The 18,653-nt window shown below is 42.4% G+C and overlaps 1 protein-coding gene across 27 annotated transcripts in view; it reads right to left on the bottom strand.

Annotated features, from left to right (window-relative positions):
• Positions 1-18,653, bottom strand: part of DOCK9 (dedicator of cytokinesis 9) — a 262,250-nt gene that overhangs the window by 20,878 nt on the left and 222,719 nt on the right. For 15 of the 27 annotated variants that reach the window (XM_036301868.1, XM_036301874.1, XM_036301865.1 and 12 more), the window contains exons 39-46: positions 16,090-16,205; positions 13,989-14,126; positions 13,690-13,872; positions 11,615-11,728; positions 11,280-11,495; positions 10,003-10,060; positions 8,908-8,982; positions 7,517-7,623 (exon numbers count right to left, since the gene is read on the bottom strand). In XM_036301868.1, the coding sequence (XP_036157761.1) occupies positions 7,517-7,623; positions 8,908-8,982; positions 10,003-10,060; positions 11,280-11,495; positions 11,615-11,728; positions 13,690-13,872; positions 13,989-14,126; positions 16,090-16,205 (1,007 nt within the window). The remainder of the gene's footprint in view (positions 1-7,516; positions 7,624-8,907; positions 8,983-10,002; positions 10,061-11,279; positions 11,496-11,614; positions 11,729-13,689; positions 13,873-13,988; positions 14,127-16,089; positions 16,206-18,653) is intronic. The other 12 variants (XM_036301880.1, XM_036301883.1, XM_036301887.1 and 9 more) reach the window with 2 other exon arrangements.

Here is an 18,653-nt window from a genome sequence, read left to right as displayed (position 1 = left end):
CTGTCTTCTTTCCATTGCATTGCTTTTAAATCTTATTAAAAAATTAATTGACCATTGTGTGCAGGTCAATTTTTGGCTTCTCTATTGATATATGTCTATCTTTGTGCCAATACCCCACTGTTTTGATTACTACGGTAGCTCTGCAGCGACATTTCTGACATTTTGGGCCAGACAACTCTTTGCTCCTGTGCATTACAGAATGTTTAGCAGCATCCTTGGCCTCTACCCACTAGATGTCAGTAGCAGGAGCAACTCCTGCCCCCACCCCCAAACAAAAACAAAAAACACCTGTGACAATAAAAAATGTTTTCTGATTTGTCAAATGTCCCCGGGGGGAGAAAGGGGCAAAATCAACCCCGGTTGAGAACCACTGCTTGAAATCAGGTGGTGTGACTCTTCCAACTTTTTCAAAATTGTTTTGGCTAGTCTAGTTCCTTTGCCTTTCCATTTAAATGTTAGAGTCAGTTTGTCCATTTCTACCAAAAGTCCAGACGGAGTTTGACTGGGACTGCTTTGAATCTATAAATCAATTTAGGAACAATTGGCATCTTAACAACATTGAGTCATCACTTCATTTATTTACATTTTCTTTGATTTCCCTCATCAGTGTCTTGTTTTGACCATACAGATGTACACAGATTTATACCCAAGTTTCATGTTTTTGATGTTTTTATAAATAGTAGTGTCTTTGAATTCTAATAATTTATTCTTTTCAAGGAAATAAAAGTTTGGAATAAGACTGAAAGTCATCCAGTGTATTTGTTTGTAAAAACTATATAAGGTAATCATTAACGATATAGTAAAACTATGGCATAAGGGTCTCTAAAAAGAAGGTTGATTGATTTTGTATATTGATCTTTTATTTTATAATTTTGCTAAATTCACTTATTAGTTTTAGTATTTTCTTCCATAAATTCTTTGGTATTTTCTCTGTCACAGAGACAACTGCATCTTAGGTTAAAATAGACAGTATTATTTCTTTTTCTTGCCTTACTACATTGGCTAGAACCTCCAGCACAATGTTGAAAAGGAGTGTTGAAAACATTTATTCTTGTCTTGTTCCCAATTTTAGGGGGAAAGCATTCAGTCTTTCACCACTAAGTGTAATATCAGCTCTAGATTTTTTGTAGATCATCTTTTTCAGGTAAGGAAGTTCCTTTCTACTAGTTTTTTTTTTTTTTTTTAAATCATGAATGGATGTTGATTTTTTCAAATGATTTTTCTGCATCTATTGAGATTATCATATGGTTTTCCTTATTTATTCTGTTAATAGTTATATTTATTGGCTTTCCCATGTTGAACCAATGGGGTGCTTCCAGGGTAAATCCCATGTGGTCATGATGCATTCCTCTTTTTTGTATACTCTCAGATTCAATTTGCTAATATAATTTGGAAGGGTTTTAATAGTTGCTTTTTAACATGTTTGATCCTCTGTCGTAGCGTCAATGAAGGGTAGACACTGAATTAAGAGCAGCAGGGTTTTTTTTATGTAACAGTAGTCAGTGTGTCTCTGGGTGAGTACTGGGGAGGCCAACCATCAGGTAAATGAAGCATTTCCTGCTCTCACTGAGCTGAGGCTATTGTGGAGACAGCTCCATAAAGAGATTATAAAAGATGGTGGCAAGTGTGTTGACAAACACATGTGCAGGGAATCAGGGATGCAGAGCGGTTGGGCATCCATCCAGTGATGAGAAAAGGGGTGGGCAAGGCAGGTTGCAGAAGGTGACCACTGACTGAGTGGTCAGGAGTTAGTGAGGTGAAGGAGAAAGGTGGGAGTGGACGTCAGAAGGATGAGAGGGGAGACATCCCAGGGAGAGGGAACCGCAAAGGAAGACACAGGAGAGGGCAGCAGGTGTAGCAGGAATTTACAAGCAATATGAGGGGCTGGAGTATAAAAGCTGAAACAGAGAATGGCAAGAGATGAGGCCGGGGAGGTGAAAAGGATTAATTAAACAAAGGCTATACAGTAGGGCCTTGACTTACGAGTGTCCTGACTAACGAGTTTTTTGAGATACCAGCTGTCCCTTGGCTGATTTTTTGCATTGAGTTGATAGAGCAATTTGAGTTAACGAGCTCGTTCTGGGAACGAATTAAACTCGTAAGTCAAGGCCCCACTGTATTGCCACACTCCAAGTTTTCTATGTCAAACATAAATTAATAATTAAATGTCGATAATTTTATGAGACATGAAAATGCATACAGACATACATCAACTACCACAACAATGAAGTAATATACAAGACAGATGTTAGTTGATTTTGAAATGATGTTCTGTCACCCTAGCTGGTTTGGCTCAGTGGATAGAGCATCGGCCTGAGGACTGAAGGGTCCTGGGTTCGATTTTGGTCAAGGGCACATGGCTGGTTGCAAGCTCGATCCCCAGTAGGGGGTGTGCAGGAGGCAGCCGATCAATGAATCTCATCAATGATGTTTCTATTTCTCTCTCCCTCTCCCTTCTTCTCTGATATCAATAAAAAATATTAAAATAAAATAAAATGATGTTTTGTCTTTCCAGGTAAGGCATCTGTGTATGGCAGCCTTTCAGGTATATTTTTAAATGGCCCTAGATTTAGTCACTTAATGAATATATATAAAACAGAGTTTATGTGGGTAATCTCCTGGGCCAAATTCTCCTAAATGGGAGACTAAGATTTGAATACTATTTTTACTCTTGTTTAGTCAAATCAAGAACAAATGGGAAGTTTAATAACAGTGAAGCCTGAATTTAAGTAGCAGATCAACACTATAGACAATTGAGCTCATTATGCAAAAACTCTGCCATATTTGGTACAAAAAGATGAACTTCAACCAGGGAAACTGCTCAGAACGGTTGGAAAATGGGAAAGTTTGATAAAGTGAACTGAGCTTAGCAAATAACTTTGCAATAATTATTATGATATGATGGTAATCAAAACTTGGGAAATGACACATCATCAACTTTCATATAATACTGGACATTATTTTTATCTTTTTTTCTAATTCAGGAGGCATTTCTAGAATCTATGGTTTATCAGTCTGAATTCACAATGAATACTATAAACAGCAGAGTCCATGCAGATTTTATCCAATAACAAACTAAAGATGGCTTTTATAAAAAGGCAAGTCCTTCTCTCAGAAAAGTAGAGTATAGGTTACTGAATATCAAAGCTAAATTTGGTAAGGTACGTTATTCAAGATAACATCAATGCTACACCTAGACTTTTAAGGCTGGTGAAATCAAGTAACAATTCTTTGAACAGAAAGAACCAGTGATCACAGGTAAGTTAGAAAGACCATATGTCAACAACACAAAATTTTTAAGTGTCATAAAAACTAAGACATCATAGTAACTAAATAATGGAGCACAGAAATCAGTAGGAATTCCATGTATTAGCTGACTTTGAATTCTTAGCAATCACTGCACCTGAAAACCAGAACTAATCCAGACAATGGTCAGATAGTAATGACTTCAAAAGGCAATCATACAGAAAGACTGATGGTTTTACCACCTTGTTCAAAAGTTAAATGCCAAGATTTTGTTTTTCTAAATTGTTGATATACACTAGGAACTGTAAGTAATTATTCATGGGGGGGGGATCCCTCAACAAACTCTATGTATTGGAAAAGTATGTATTTTATGACTAGTCTTACAAAGACCTCAGTGCACTGAGCTCATGAGCCAGCCATTGCGGAAGCTGTTTAAGACGCAATCAGCCAGCCCCATGTGTAAGTGTGCCACGGTGATGCGGCTGAGGGCACTCACAGTCTCTCTGTGGCAACAGCACACTAGTGCTGTGTGTGTGCAGCTTATTCAAAACGTTTGTATTTAAATGCCATTTGCTCCATTTTAGAATTAATTTAACTTTACCTTTCCTATGAAGCTAGTTACTAGTATTGTCTCTATTATCGGCCACTTGGGAATAACTGTGAATGGGTGACTTCGCTTGGACAATGTTGTACTTTATGACATAATCCCTATTACCAACTATGTTATTATTTCTCAAGATACAGTTGAAAACTCCTTGCATTAGAAAAATCACCTGGGATGCTTGTTAAATACAGATTCCCAGGTGCCACATCTACCCAGCTGTGTGTGTGTGTGTGTGTGTGTGTGTGTGTGTGTGTGTAGAATGGGAATCTACTAGTACACTTGTAACAAGAATACAAGTAATTTCTAAGCACACTAATGTTTGATGACTACTGCACTGAGTGAAACTTTCTGAGGCAGGCAATTCACTTGTATATCCCAAAGTTAGCACATGGCACACAGCTAGTTTATGGAATGAATACAGAAATTTCCAGGTCACAAAGAACTCAGACACCTTGCAATTCATATTCTAAGGGACAGTGGCTTAGGTGTTTCTCGTCAATGGGCAGAAAGCATCAAAAGCAGTAGAGCTGCTCGGACAGGGACAACATCTTGCTCACCCTTGTATCTCCAGCACCTAGCTCAGTGCCGACGAAGCTCAGCAAGTATTTGCACAATGAAGCAGGGGCATATCTCCAGATATGAGTCAAGGGTAGAGCATTAGACAAGCCCCACGGGTCAACACTCTACTCCTACTGCTATTGTTTTTGCGGAATCATTATAACTTTTATGGTTCTAAGAGCACTCTGGGTCAAGGAAAAGTGGATGGTAAGACAAATTTATTGGTTACAGACAATCAGCAAGCTTGGATGAGGTGTAAATAGAGGAATCATCCAATATGTTGTTAATGTATTTATCTCTTGAGATGCTCTACAGATGTAAACATTTTATGTTGGTTACTGGCAGCTATTTCTGAATAGAAACAGTTCGGTTGATATAAGCCAGAGACTTGTCTGGTTAACTTCATGTTTGCTATACCCAGTGGTGATAGTTGCTACTCTGTGAAACAACAGCTGAGTGTGCTAGATACAGTTGATTCTCATTCTCATGATTCATGGTAATGACACTGTATAAAGCCACCATGATCAATGAATTAGTGAAGACTGAACCACCCCTCCTTCGGGAAATACAGGGTTAGGTTCCCAAGAGCCTCTGGCTACAAAATTTTTGAGAACCAATCAGTACGTAACCTTGTTTTACAAGTGTTTCTGTGTCAAGACACCTACTGTAGTATATATTGTTGATTCATTAACATTGGACTCATGAGCCAAAAGTACTCACGCCTGAAAAAAGCTCATTGTCCACAAGCATTTTCTCTATAAGGTACATCACAGATGTCCTGTGCCCAGAAACACGAGACAGCACTACACTTGGGGGCCATTTGAAACAGCAAAATCACAAACTAAAAGAACAAAGATGTGCAAAACATGGCACTGAGTAGAATAGGACACCTGTTTAAAGCACGAGAGCCAGACCAAGAGGCAGAAGGTTACCCTCTGCCTCCTCAGCTAGGAACAGGCAAGCTCAAATTTTTTGCTGCTCTATGCATGTCCCCAATGACCACACAAGCACCTCGATGAATACTGATTTTGAGGGTTACAAAGAAATTTTAGCAACTGGACTGCAATTTCCACTCTCCCCTCTAGAGTCCCGGTCAGCCTTGCCCTCCCTCGCTCTGTGTTCTGGGAGGTGGATGCACTAGAACGTCTGGCTTGCTCCCTGTCTTCTAGCTCCTGGCTGACTCGGCCAATGGAAGGCTCAGGTGCAAACTGGAGGTCAGGAGGAGAGTGAGGGTGGGGTGGCTACTTGATGGCTCCCTCCCTGCAAGGGTGCCGGGACTGTGCCCGCCCCTAAATAAAGCCCACAGTTCTATCAGGCAGTCCCTTGGTGTAGTTTCTCTTTCTCTCCAACCTTAGTCCATAGGTTGAGAGATAGTAACCCAGCTGCTGCTAATCTCAGGGAATTGCAATATTCCTTGTTGGTCTCCCTAAATCCTGTCCAAACTTTCAAAATAAGTCCCTTTATTAGACTTTTCACAATTTCCTCCTAGCATGCCCCCTACTAGTATTTCCTTCCAGAACCCTGCCTGTCTGGCATAATGCCGGAGGGATTGCAAAACCACATGGGCTGTGAGGAATTTTGACACCATAGAGGATTCAGAATTCTGTAGTCTGCACAGAATCCAACTTGTGAAACAAAATTACAAACAGAAATGGGATGTTCCTTCCTTTTTATCTAATCAAAAGTAGCCGGGAGGGGGCGGGGGGGTCTGCCCTGGCGATCAAAGTCAGGAAACATGAACTGTGACCAACAAAAACTCATCGGAGGCCTGCTGGGAGGAGCATTATGTATTTTTAGGTAACTTCTCTAAAATCATTTAGGAGATCATTAAAGGCATTCAAATATATCTAATAATGCAGCTTAAAAGGACAATGATTTTTAAACTATGTGTTATACACCTATTCCCTTCTCCGGTAGAGATTTTCAACTTTCTCTTTTTCCGAAAACATCCCGATAGCTAAAGGAGAAAGGTAAGTGGCAATGTCTGTTTTCCTGGCTTTTCGAACACATTATCCTTTCCGTTCCTGACTAGCTTCAATCTAGATGTGCCCGGCTTGCGCAGGACTTTATGATCCTGATGTGTCACATCCTAATCATCACAGATCATGCCCTATGGACCTTGTTAAAGATTTACCAACTGCATGCTTCAAGGACAGGGTGGGCAATCCATATTCTGAAACTGACTGATAAAGCTATCCCTATCACGTGTTTGGCTCTTGTGCAGAGTAGGTGCCATTCACAAATTTCCCCAATAAAACCTGTACTTTATTTCACTGGGTAATTCTCTAGGCAGTAGTGATTATTCCAGCCTCGTATTTAATCAGATGAGCAAACTTGAGCTTTACTGTATCATCCCTGCGGGACAGGTTCCTGAGAATTGTTTACTTTCAAATCTTTCATTGTTGTTGACATCACTGTTTTCCTTACTGAATTCTAAACGAAAGGCTGCACCCCAAAGGTCTGACTTGGCATGGGGGACAAGGGTGATTTCTACAAGGGGAAAATCCATTCAAGCTTCTTCTCTGGGAAAAACCCAGTTAAAACTTGCCTTGAAGTGAGTTCAAAGCCAAGAACACATGGGCCCTGTAACCACAGTGATTTCAAAGTAAAAAATTAACATCTATCCAGGCATTTCAAGGTGTGGAGACTGCTGAACAGTTAATGCCATGTAATAACCAGCTTGCTTTTTTATTTCAGGATGCTAATAAAACTTTATCTATTTTGGTTAAAATTATTTTAATATTTAAATATGAAAAACACTCAATATATTATCCTCCTTCCTCATGTGTTAAGTTAGAGCGTTGAAACTAGACATTTTAGGATAGTGATTTTTAAACTTTCTTCACAGAGTTTGACCTCTCAGCCTCACTTCACTACTAACCAGCTCCTCAAACTCTCCTTCGGGAGTCCAGGGTGGATTCCCAGGAAGGGAGATGGAATGGTAGAGCTGTCCGCTGCTCTGTTCCGGGTGTCTGGAGCATTACATTAGTTAGACAAAGTGTGTCAACAGCAGCTACAGAGAGAAGGGCCTTTGTCCCACGCACTGGCAGGGTAAACCACAGGGCGGAGGTTCTCGTCATTGCAAACCGCACGGGCCGGGACGCTCACCTCGTTGAAGTGGACATCCTGCATGCCAACGTCTTCCATCATGGAGGCCTCCTCCTCTATGTTTGGGGTGATCACCCTGAAGGCTGTGCACCCCTGTCTAAACATGCCTAGAATCGAGACAGCAGGGAGAGAGTGAGTTGTTAACCCGTAAGTGGATGAACCGTGAGGGTTCCTCCTGCCCTGAATGTTTCTGTATTGAATGAAAGAACCGACTCTGAAATCCCCTGGGTCTCGGGCCAGCACTCCCGTGGGAGCCTGGGGAACACTGTGTGCTTTTCTTCACTCGCTTCCTCGATGTTTCTTTTTCTCACCCTGTTTTATTTTTCACCCACCTTTACTAAAATGTGTGCAATCTTTAAACTGTAAATGAACTGAACTAGGTATTGAATCAAATTAACTATAAAATGATGACCAATAAACAATAAATTTGATTTGGTAAGATGATATATGCTCAGATACCAAGAAAAATAAAGAAGCCAAAGCCAATCAAGGAAAAATATTGGATTCAAAGATAACTATATTTCCGTCAAGCTGCCATCTCACCCACTCTGGCTGGGGGTAATCCAGAACCTGCCCTTCCTGCATGAAGCAGTCTATAAAACCAAGATGTAACTCAGCAGCCACAGTGATGAGCCGAGAGGCTGTCTTAGCTGGTTCCACATGGGCTGTCTAGGGTAAGGAGAGGCCTCTTTCCCCCACAGCTGGAGAGCAAGAGCACAGAAAGCATGAGTGCTTCAGGGGCCTAGGCACTCAGCTCTCTAAGGGGGGATGGAATAAGGTTGCAGCTGGGATAAGGTAATAGTAAAAATGACCCATTTGGGGTCTCTGCAAACATAATCAAATGAAGGACTTGAAATGTCTTTTACTCTATTTTGTGATCATTGTTTTCAATAAACCAAAACAGAAGTCAAAACTTGAACTCAGACCTTCCATATTTTGGGAACAGGAGGAACACAGAGAATTTTGAAATCAAGTCTTAAAGGAGTAGGACCTAAAGCCAGAGATTTTCCTACTGGTCATCGTTTCCACATGAGACTCTGCCCCTATCCTAGTCTAGACCTGCTTTTGTTTAATGGAGACAAATGAAAGCCCTAATCCAGGAGCTTCAGATACATTAACGTACAAAAAGCAAAACTGCAAAAGCCAACCACCCACTTTTAGGTGACAGGGTACACTGGAAGGTACAATTTAACTCCAGTGGGACAACTACAGTGGTGGCCAGAGGACTTTCCTCTCCTTGCCCACTGAACGGAGAGGCAGGAACAGAAGGAGAAAGGAGAGCCAAGGCCAAGGCCGTCCAGGCAGAGTTGAAAAAGAAAGTCCCCACACCTCTGAGTGTCATGTGGATGGGACGGCTGGGGCCCCATGGACCGGGCCGACCCCGGGCTCACCTCCCTGGCGCCTCCTCTGGCAGGTGCTGTAGCTGTGGGGGGAGAGGGTTGGCTCCCGTCGGACTATGTCTGCTTCTAAACATGAGGAAATGTATTACCTGACAATAGGTCTCAAAAGGAAAGCGTGCTGGTAGTAAGAGAATATGGAGCTCTTCTTGAATTTATTTCTCTCTCAGGCTCTGATGTATGGCAAGCCTAAGACTCACTTAAATTTCATTCCAAATAGCCAGCTGCACCAGAAATATAGACATTCGCTGGCCAGGCATCTGTGACTTCCTATCATTTCTCACTCTGTAAACACTCTCCTCATTAGCCAGACCTGGAACTGCCCGTGCTTGTCACGTGCACACACGGCCAGATTTTCTAAGATCCTCGTGCTCCAAAAATAAACGCCGCCATTGGAGGCTGCACTGATTTTGCAATGGAAATGAGCAACTGGTGTTCAACCAAAAGGAACACACGAGAGGATTCATGGCCTGCTAATCTGGGAACAGATATGAAATGCACAAATGGGCACCATTCACTCATTGCCCTTTCCTTCCACGGGGAGGCAAGGTTTCCAGCCAGCAAGCTGCCTCCTCACACAATAAAGCCAACTGGGCCCTGGTCCAGAAAACGCTGTCCGATGAGCTCCCGTTACAACTGTCTTTTGATAGATAAATAGTTCCAGTGGGAACTATCTTAAGAGGAAAATAAAATCTTTTCAGCTCAAGATTGGCCTCACTTCACTGCAAAGCTCATTAACTAGTCTTTGGGTGACGGAGCCATTAGCAAGAGATGTCACCCACTTGTCTTTTTGATGTTGGCATTTCTGCTGTGCCTACCAAGTCAAGCAAATGTCACCCCCCACAAACAAAACAATGAATAGCGTACACACGTACACACACACACGTACACACTCACACACACATACACACACCACACAACCCCCCACCTCCAAATCTTTCTCAACAGCTCCTGCTTATCTTTGCTGGTTTGTACAGTTTTATCACACCATACAACCCCCACCTCCAAATCTTTCTCAACGGCTCCTGCTTATCTTTGCTGGTTTGTACAGTTTTATGTTCATTTCACAAAACACAGGAAACTCCTCACCTTTCCGTGTGAGATATTCTGCCACCAGGGCTGTGACATGGACATAGCACATTGCCGCCTGCAACAAGAGACACATGCCTCAGAATCACCATTTATACAGCATGTCAAAATGCTCGTAGACAGAAATCTAATGACTGTGTGTTCTTATGTTAGATCCCAAGGCACCAACTCATGTTCCTAATAGTTGACAAATTTACCTTTGGAAAGAAGTGGAACAATTGTCAAACAGAATGGACTCCATAAAAAAGTTACAAACTTTTTTTCAGATACGGAACGTAATTTTACTAATTTAAGCAATTACAGAAGTTTAAAAATAAAAGCATGCTTCTTTGTTAATTCCATTGATCATGCCTACATGCCTTAGCACAACCCTAAACACAGTTTTCATGGGAATAAGAGCATGCCTTATAGCGTACTGTTTTCCTTATTCCATTTTACAGATGTTATCGACACACAGGGGTTAAAAACTGGCTCAGTGTTACAGAGTCAGTAAATGTTGGATCTAGGATTTGGCACTTTCCCGGAGCACACACCCAACTGCTCCCCACACTATCTGCTTACTGAGACATGGCAGCTCTGGACACGAGGGGGCGCTCTAGCATCTACCAAGGCCACAGATGGCAATGAACAACCTCAAAAGGGGTAAAACCTATGCCCTGTCAATACTTTAATAATAGGAAAATTTAATTTTCTCATAAATAGAGGAATTTTAGAACTATAGGGGATGTTGGATGCAGACACTGAGTGCACTTGAAATAGTAGGCATCTGCATGAACATGGATGTTTTCTAAGAGCTTTCAAACAATGCCCTTTTGTGACATACATATCCCTTTACAATTTGGTAAATTATTAAAATGCTTACATGACTATGAAGTAACCCTGAGCCTACACTGTTTAAAGTATCCCATATTTTTAATTGGCTTCTTTTTTATTTTATTTTTGTTAATCCTCACCCGTGGATATTCTTTCCAGTTTTTTAGAGAGAGTGGAAGGGAGGGTGGGAGGAGTGAGAGAGAAACATCGATGTGAGACACATTGATTGGTTGCCTCCCCCAGACACCCTAACCTGGAAGGAGACTGAACAACGGGGTTGCCCTTGATCGGGAATCAAACCTGAAACCCTTAGGTGTGCGGGCCAATGCTCTAATCACTGAACACACTGGCTAGGGCTAATTGGCTTCTTTTAATTACTGGGAAATTTTTCTCAAAATTGGCTTTTTTAGTGAATGGGGCACACTTTTCTCAAAAAAAGCCAGTGGGAAGGCTTGCAGGGCTACCTCGGAGAGATCCCCGTTTTTGACGTGGATCCTGGCCATGCTGTCCAGCCACGTCTTCCGGAGCTCTGGGGTGCTGGCGTAGGACTTGGCCAGACTGTACTGGAGGTCCACCAGCATCTCAGGGTCGTTCTCGTGCTCCTTCATCTGGGCCGTGGCCATCAGGACCGTGCGTATCCTTTTGGTCAAGTCCTTCACGTCTGAGGAGAAGGTGGTGTGCTGAAACAGGAGTGGGAGAAGGACACGTGGTTTTCAGCTGTGTTCGGCCTGTCCACGTACATGGTAGAGAGGAGGCAGAGTCTTGGGGGTAAGAAAGACAAAGGGACCAGACCACCCACCTTGATGAGCCTGTCGCTGTTGGCACAGTTGTTGATGATAGACAAGGACTGCTGGAATCTGGTTCCCCCAATCCCCACAACATCTGCTATCAGCTGGCTGACGGAAATAATGACCTTAGGGACACACAAATGTGAGCAAATCAATTCACCTTCAAGTGACTCCTCACCTGGGATCAGCTCCTGCCTTCAGGTAGGTTGTGCATGAAGTCAGGGCAAAGGGGTAGTTCCGAGCGGGGATCACTCCAATGTAGGAAATGATGGCTGAGTGAGTTTTCAAGAAGTATTCCAGAAGGGGATTATGCTATCATTAAGTATTTTATTTGCACAGAAAAATGGTAATAAGAGAGTGTAGAGCAGTGGTTCTCAACCTGTGGGTCGCGACCCCTTTGGCGGTTGAACGACCCTTTCACAGGGGTCACCTAAGACCATCCTGTATATCAGATATTTACATTATGACTCATAACAGTAGCAACATGACAGTTATGAAGTAGCAACGAAAATAATTTTATGGTTGGGTCACAACATGAGGAACTGTATTTAAAGGGCCAGAAGGTTGAGAACCACTGGTGTAGAGGCATGAGAGGGCAGGGGCAGGGGAGTGGTTTGGAGAGGTTAACTGGGGAATTTATATGCATACATGCCTACCCCATGGACACAGACAATAGTGTGGTGAAGGTCTGGGGATGGTGGATGTGTGGTGGAGGGAGTCCATGGGGAAAATAAAAAGGGGGACGTCTGTAATACTTTAAAAAATAAAGGTAATTTTTAAAAAAAGAGAGAATCAGATAAGCCCATACCATTTGGACGGTTACCTATCACTTTCTCTAATAAAAAGAGAGACCTTAGATAAATACTATGCCTTGGTTTTTGGTATGAACTTTCAATAAGTGGACTGTCCTTTGCATTTTTTGTTAAAAGGTATACATATTAGCTATGCAATAGGGAAATCTTTCTTTTTCGGGGGTCAGTGAATAGCACTGGCTTTACCCAGTTACTCAAGCTAAAATGCATGGATGCCATCCTCAGTCCCTCCTTTTCCTTCACCGCACCCAAGCGCAGCCAATCACAAAGTGCTGTCACCTCTACCTCCTCTTCCTTCTCACCTCACCACGACTGGTCCAGAACACCAGCCTCTCTGGCCTATATCGGACTGTGGTTTCCCCACGGTCTCCCCAGATAAGGTCTTGACTCCCCCAATCCACTCTCAGCACTGGGGTCTGGGCAACCCCTCCAAATAGGCAATGATGCCTCCTCAACTTGTTCTCACCCACATTCTCACTTCACTGAGGACCTTCTCCAGTTCCCTGGATGGGTCCTTTCCCCTGGGTTGCTAAGCAGCGTTCCTCCTTCACACCCTCTGGGAGCTTCTTCCCCTCCTCGCCCCGGGTCTCCAGCCAGATGCCCCTCCTTGGGGCACTAACATGCCTCTATTATAGCCCAGGGCACACTGCACTCCGAGGGTGTTGGGGATCCAGCGGGACGCATACTCCGTGGGGGCCAAGCGGGGGTTCTGTTTTGTCCATGGATCCTTGTGTGTAGTTTGCAAACAATAAATACTTGTTTAAATAAAAGAATAAATACAGGGATGAAGAGGGCATTCCTCTATATGTTTGCAGAAAAAGAGTCTCTAACAAAAATACGCATGACTTTTCAGTATCTGGCATGGTTCCCAGAGCAGAGAACTTGAGACATTTTAATACTTGAGAGACAGGAGTATATTAGTAGCTGGAAGACAGACAGGAACAACTTTGGACGTTTTGTGTCTTACCTAAGATGGTTACCATGAGGCATCCTCACAGGGATTCTAATAAATCTCCATTCAATGGAATTTAGGTCAGTCTCACGTTGATTCAACATGTAAATATTAATTCACTAATAGAAACACATCCTGGGCCTAAATCTTACAATGTGCAGGATGAAATAAACCACACCTGTCAATGTGACTTTGAATATACCGCCTCCAGGCTGACCTCACAGTACTGACGCAGAGGTAATTCAGCACACGTGACACACAGTTTCCCTGCCGGAACAGAACTTCAGAGTACGCTTGTATGGGAAAGCTAAACTATACTCACTTGCAAATGCGTCCGGACAAAGGACTTCTTCCCAGTGTAGTCAAAGTTGTTCCTCATCAGGAAGTAGAGCAGCTGGGAGGCCTCGTTTCTGATGGAGCTCAGCTTGGAGTTGCAGAACTTCAGGATCTCGTAGCACAGAGCGGCACACATGTCAGCCCTCCCTTCGTAGAACGTCGAGGGAAACTAGGTGGAGCACGAGAGAGCAAGCAGCCAAGTCACGGTCAGTGTGCCCCGCCCCTCCGGGTGCAAGAGGAAAACGCAGGACAGTCGATGATGACCTCCCCAGTGAAACAGCTTACCTTATAAATTAACGACCTCAAGGCAGTGAAGACGTTTTTCAAAGCCGTTTCAGACTGATGTTTTTGAAGAAAGCACAGGTAGACGTCAAAAACTTTTTTCATGAGAGGATTATGTCCATGGTCAGCCAGGAGCTGGTTCTAAAACACACAAGGACGGCTGCATCAGTGAGGCGCACCAGGCACCCAGGAGGTCTCACACCATTTTGAGGCTCAAAGGTTCAGTTTTCCAGGTACTAAGGAAGACAACTTTAACTCTGCCATGAATCCTCTAAGAAAGCACAGAATCCTCTTGTCTTATTATAAATAAGCCTGTTAATAAATTTATGTTTCGGAGAGTTTATTTTTTTCTATAAAAAGAGGAATTATAAAACTTCCCAGCAAACTGTTACCACATCTTATTGTTGGAAAAAATGTAAGGGATGTTTGTTTTGTGTGTTTTTTTTAGTGATTCACAGATGCACCCACAGCTGGTAGGACACCTGGAAATCACAATGATCTTTATATTATGCAACACCAAAGCACAGTATTGAATTCCATCATGAGAAGAAGAAGCAATCTAATGAGCAGGAAGCGTGTTTTAATTAACTGAATATTATGTAATTCTCAGCCATGAGCAACTGTTCAGCAACCAAAAATAAAAAGGCTGCTTCCAGCGTTCGGGGAACTGCTTACATGGTTTGTTGTCTGCGAGCACCACTTTCCCAGGAACCACAGTCCTTCCTAATTATGGGTGGAGTAAGGTCTGGGCGAATCTGGATGTGAGCTTTTATTTTCTCAGCGCTCTTTGCGCTGAGGGATCCAGAGGAAATGGTTCACAAACATTGCTGAGACCCCGTTCCTGCTGTCCGAATTGTTCCCGTCTCTAAGTTGCTCCCTCCGGAGTTGAATTATTTTCCCTTCACTCTCTCCGGTCAAGGTGCTGCTTCCCGTTTTCAGGATTTAGTCTTCTTAGGTTCTGATCTCAAAAGTCGCTTGTGAGAGTGGAATTAAAGCCCACTTACACAAGATATAAATAAGCCCTCACTTAAGGGGAAAAAGGACCTTTTATCCTAGGAACACCCCCCCCCCCCCAACCCCGCCCCCACCACCAGCAGCTGCCTTCCTTAATTTTCTAATCAATTTCTGCCTCTCTCTCATTAATTAGAAAGTCATAGACACTAAACATAAAGAGTCTGGAACATTCACTAAGGCCCACAGGAACGGAGGCTCCCTGTGAAAAGACACTTATTCTGTTAGGATCTTTACATGTATTACTTCATTTAATCCTTCTACAGCCCTATGAAATATGTACATTATTAAACCCCCTTTGCAGATAAGGAAATGGAGGACCGGAAAGGCTAAACAAATATTTTTACTCTAAGAAAGAAACGAGCTTTTATGAGAAGTGGAGATAAGCAAAGCAGAGAGTGATTTAGGTTCTGTCTTCCAAACACCCTTGCAAATAAACTGTTTCGAGATTCACAGCATATTAATATTCATGCAGTTTCTCCTTTCTGTGCTGGAAATGGAAGCCATCATTTAGCAAGAATGGGAAGCATTTGGTTCCTAAAAACAAGAGAATGCCTGAAGAGACCCTCTTCATCTGCCTGAATATTATTTCCCAAAACCCAAACATCAGACCAAAACAACCTTTTCTATCCCTGAAATGCTCCTACTATTTAATTGAGTAACAGATTTTTTTAAATTTAAGAAGGTGAATGCGTTTGTACTCTCATGCTTCTTTATGGATAAATAACTCGTTTCAACCGCTACCACACTGAGACTGGTTTAAGGAGGGGAGAGGCAGAGATGCCTGGTACGTGCTCACGTTTATCACCCTGGAGGGCACAGCAAAAGCCTGTTTCCCAGGTACACGGCGCTGTTTCCACCGCTCACACACCTGTGGCACGCCCTGACCAGGTAAGCTGTATTATAGTTCGGGGAACTCACGTCATTAACTGGGGAGCAATTTCATTCAGGGCATTGAAGGATGAACGGTTTCCTTGCAGGGGCAACAACAGTGAAGTAAAAAGACAACACAGAAGGCCTCGCTGGCCCAGCTGCAGCAGCACACGAATGTAAAAGGTGGCGTTCTGACCACGAACAGCCGTTCAATACCAACCTTAAACGCCAGTGTAAACAGAGAGAGAGTGTCCAGAGTCGTGAGGCACACCTCAGTGGCGATGTTGGCTTCAAGTAACGACTGGTGAAGCACGTCTGCGTCCGAATGGCCGTAGCCTGCGTGAATTACAGCACAAGGTCACTGCGGGGGCTGCGCAGAGCAGCGCGGCTGGCGGGATGGTGCAGTCAGTCAACTTTTGATTATTTATAGAAGGCTTACTTTTTTGGGGGTGTGGGGGGGGCTGGTAGTTAATACTGTTTGCATTCAATTATAAGTCCTTTTCAACTCCAGAAGGGAAGTAATAGCAGCAAGCATCTATTGTGTGCTTGCTATATGGCAGCCATAATTCTATGAACTTTACATGTATTACTTCATTTAATCCTTCGACAGCCCTGTGAAATATGTACATTATTAAACCCCCTTTGCAGATAAGGAAAATGGAAGACCGGAAAGGCTAAACAACTTGTCTTAAGTCACACAGTTAGTAAACAGTGGAGCCAGGAAGGCCCCCGGACCGGACTCCATCAATCTAGCCACTTGGCTGAGCTGAAGGACGGCGAGAGTGGTGAGGGAGGTGCAGATGTCCAAAGCTTCCCACACAGACACAGGCAGCGCACAGCACGGGGGGTAAGAAGATGAGCCGGGCTGCTGGTCCCTGAGTCCAGCTTGGCCACCTGCTAGCTGTGTGACCTTGGGCAAGTCATTTGACCTCTTTATCCTCATCTGTAGAATGGGGATAATAACAGTATGTATCTCAGAGGCTGTGGTGAGTATTAAATTCGTTAATATTTGTGAAGCTCTGAAGACAGTGCCTGGCACAGAGTGAATGCTATGTAAGCGTTAAGTCAATCATGTAAAGAGCTGTGTTATCAGCTAGAACCATGCTTCATAATCAAGAGTTGACTGTACTGCTAATAGTATTCTACTTGCTTTAATGAAAAGCACAAAAGCCAGTGTGTCTGAAAGAAATGTTTAAGAAAAGGAAAGAACTTGAAGAATCATAATTTAAGTACAAACTGATATCTTCTTATGTGGCTGTAAAATCAATTTAGTACCAATAAAAATGGAGGTCGACATACAATTTGAGATATTAAATTATGAATGGTATGCATTAGCAGAAAATATAGAGATGCAAAGATGTTACAGTATTGATCTAGATTACAAGGAAAGATGGCAATATAATAAAACATCATGTAATGTCTTTCTCCAAGGAGCAAAAACAAATCAACACTTACTGTGTAGGTAATTTTCTTAATACTCCAGAGAGGAGGACATTTTGTACATGGATCAGGAAAATGAAGTACAGAAAACTTATAGAATTCTCTTGAGGCCAGAAGTGGGGGAGAAACAGAAACTACACTGCAAATTCCTTATGGAGGTCACTGTATCATACTACACATTATGAGGGTAAAATAAGGTAACTAGCATGATGTTATTCTGACTTTCATAAATGTCAGCTACAGGATAATTTTTAAAAGGTACAAAAAAAAAAAAAGCTTTTCAAAGCTACCGGTTGCTTTTCAAAACATGATAAGAATACTACTGTGTGCTTTCATCCGAATCTGCTTGGCTTTTCAAAGGTGGAGTCCTGTGTTTGTGGACTGCATTGTTTTCACACTGCGGCACAGTCCATGTGCCCTTAGGGACCCCATGTAACACACCTGGCACCATGCTAGTTCTGCTTCTTTTTATTTCTGCATTTTCGGTAAGGAATCTCCCAGAGACAAGGAAGATGGCTATTTTGGGGACTAATATGTATTGTACTGCCTCCGTAAGCCAAGGCATGCCCTCATTCAGTGAGGTTTGTTTGGAAAGATTCAGAGACAATGAAAGAGGAAAACAGAATGATCACAAACTGGGGCAAGAAGGAGCAAAAAATTACACTTTTTATTAGACCAACCAAAACTATCACAGCCCAGAAGGGCCCTTTACTGAGGGCTGCCATTTACCCCACATAAAGTTTTACAGAGTCTGGGTTAATCTATAACAAGAAGCTTGCTTTGGTGATTATTTTCATTCTTTCTCTGCATGGAATTGTTTTTTTTCTTTCTTTCTTTCTTTCTTTCTTTTTTTTTTTTTTTTTTGAGGTAGATATAATATTAAATCCTACAGATAAATAGCAATCACACTAAAGGTAAATGGCACTTTGCCAAATGGATGTATTCTCCAAAATGCATTGGGAAGTTACAAATCTTTTGTAAAAGTCATCATTTTTTAATTTAAATGTTTAATTGAATTTATTGGTGTCCTTTCTCTTTCCAGATAACACTGGCTAAGGGTATCCAGGTGATGATTATAGATGAGGTGGCCTACACACTTGAAGAGTCCACACAGAATTTACCTAATTTTGAAAATGCTGGCAAATGTGCAAAATTACATTTCCAAATCAAAGTAACATCTCAGAACCCAGGAAATGTGACTTTATAGTATTTTATTTGCTATCTCGAGTATAGACATTTAAAGTATCCAGCCCATTTCACCTATTTTTAAATATATATTGTCCATGCTTAGACTTTTGAAAAATACTAATTTTACTTCAGAGAATATGCATTCTCTGCATTTTT

The sequence above is a fragment of the Myotis myotis genome, unplaced genomic scaffold, assembly GCF_014108235.1.
Source record: "Myotis myotis isolate mMyoMyo1 unplaced genomic scaffold, mMyoMyo1.p scaffold_m19_p_3, whole genome shotgun sequence".
NCBI lineage: Eukaryota > Metazoa > Chordata > Mammalia > Chiroptera > Vespertilionidae > Myotis > Myotis myotis.
The sequence above is the reverse complement of the archived record's forward strand: the minus strand, read 5'-3'. Positions and strand labels throughout refer to the sequence as shown.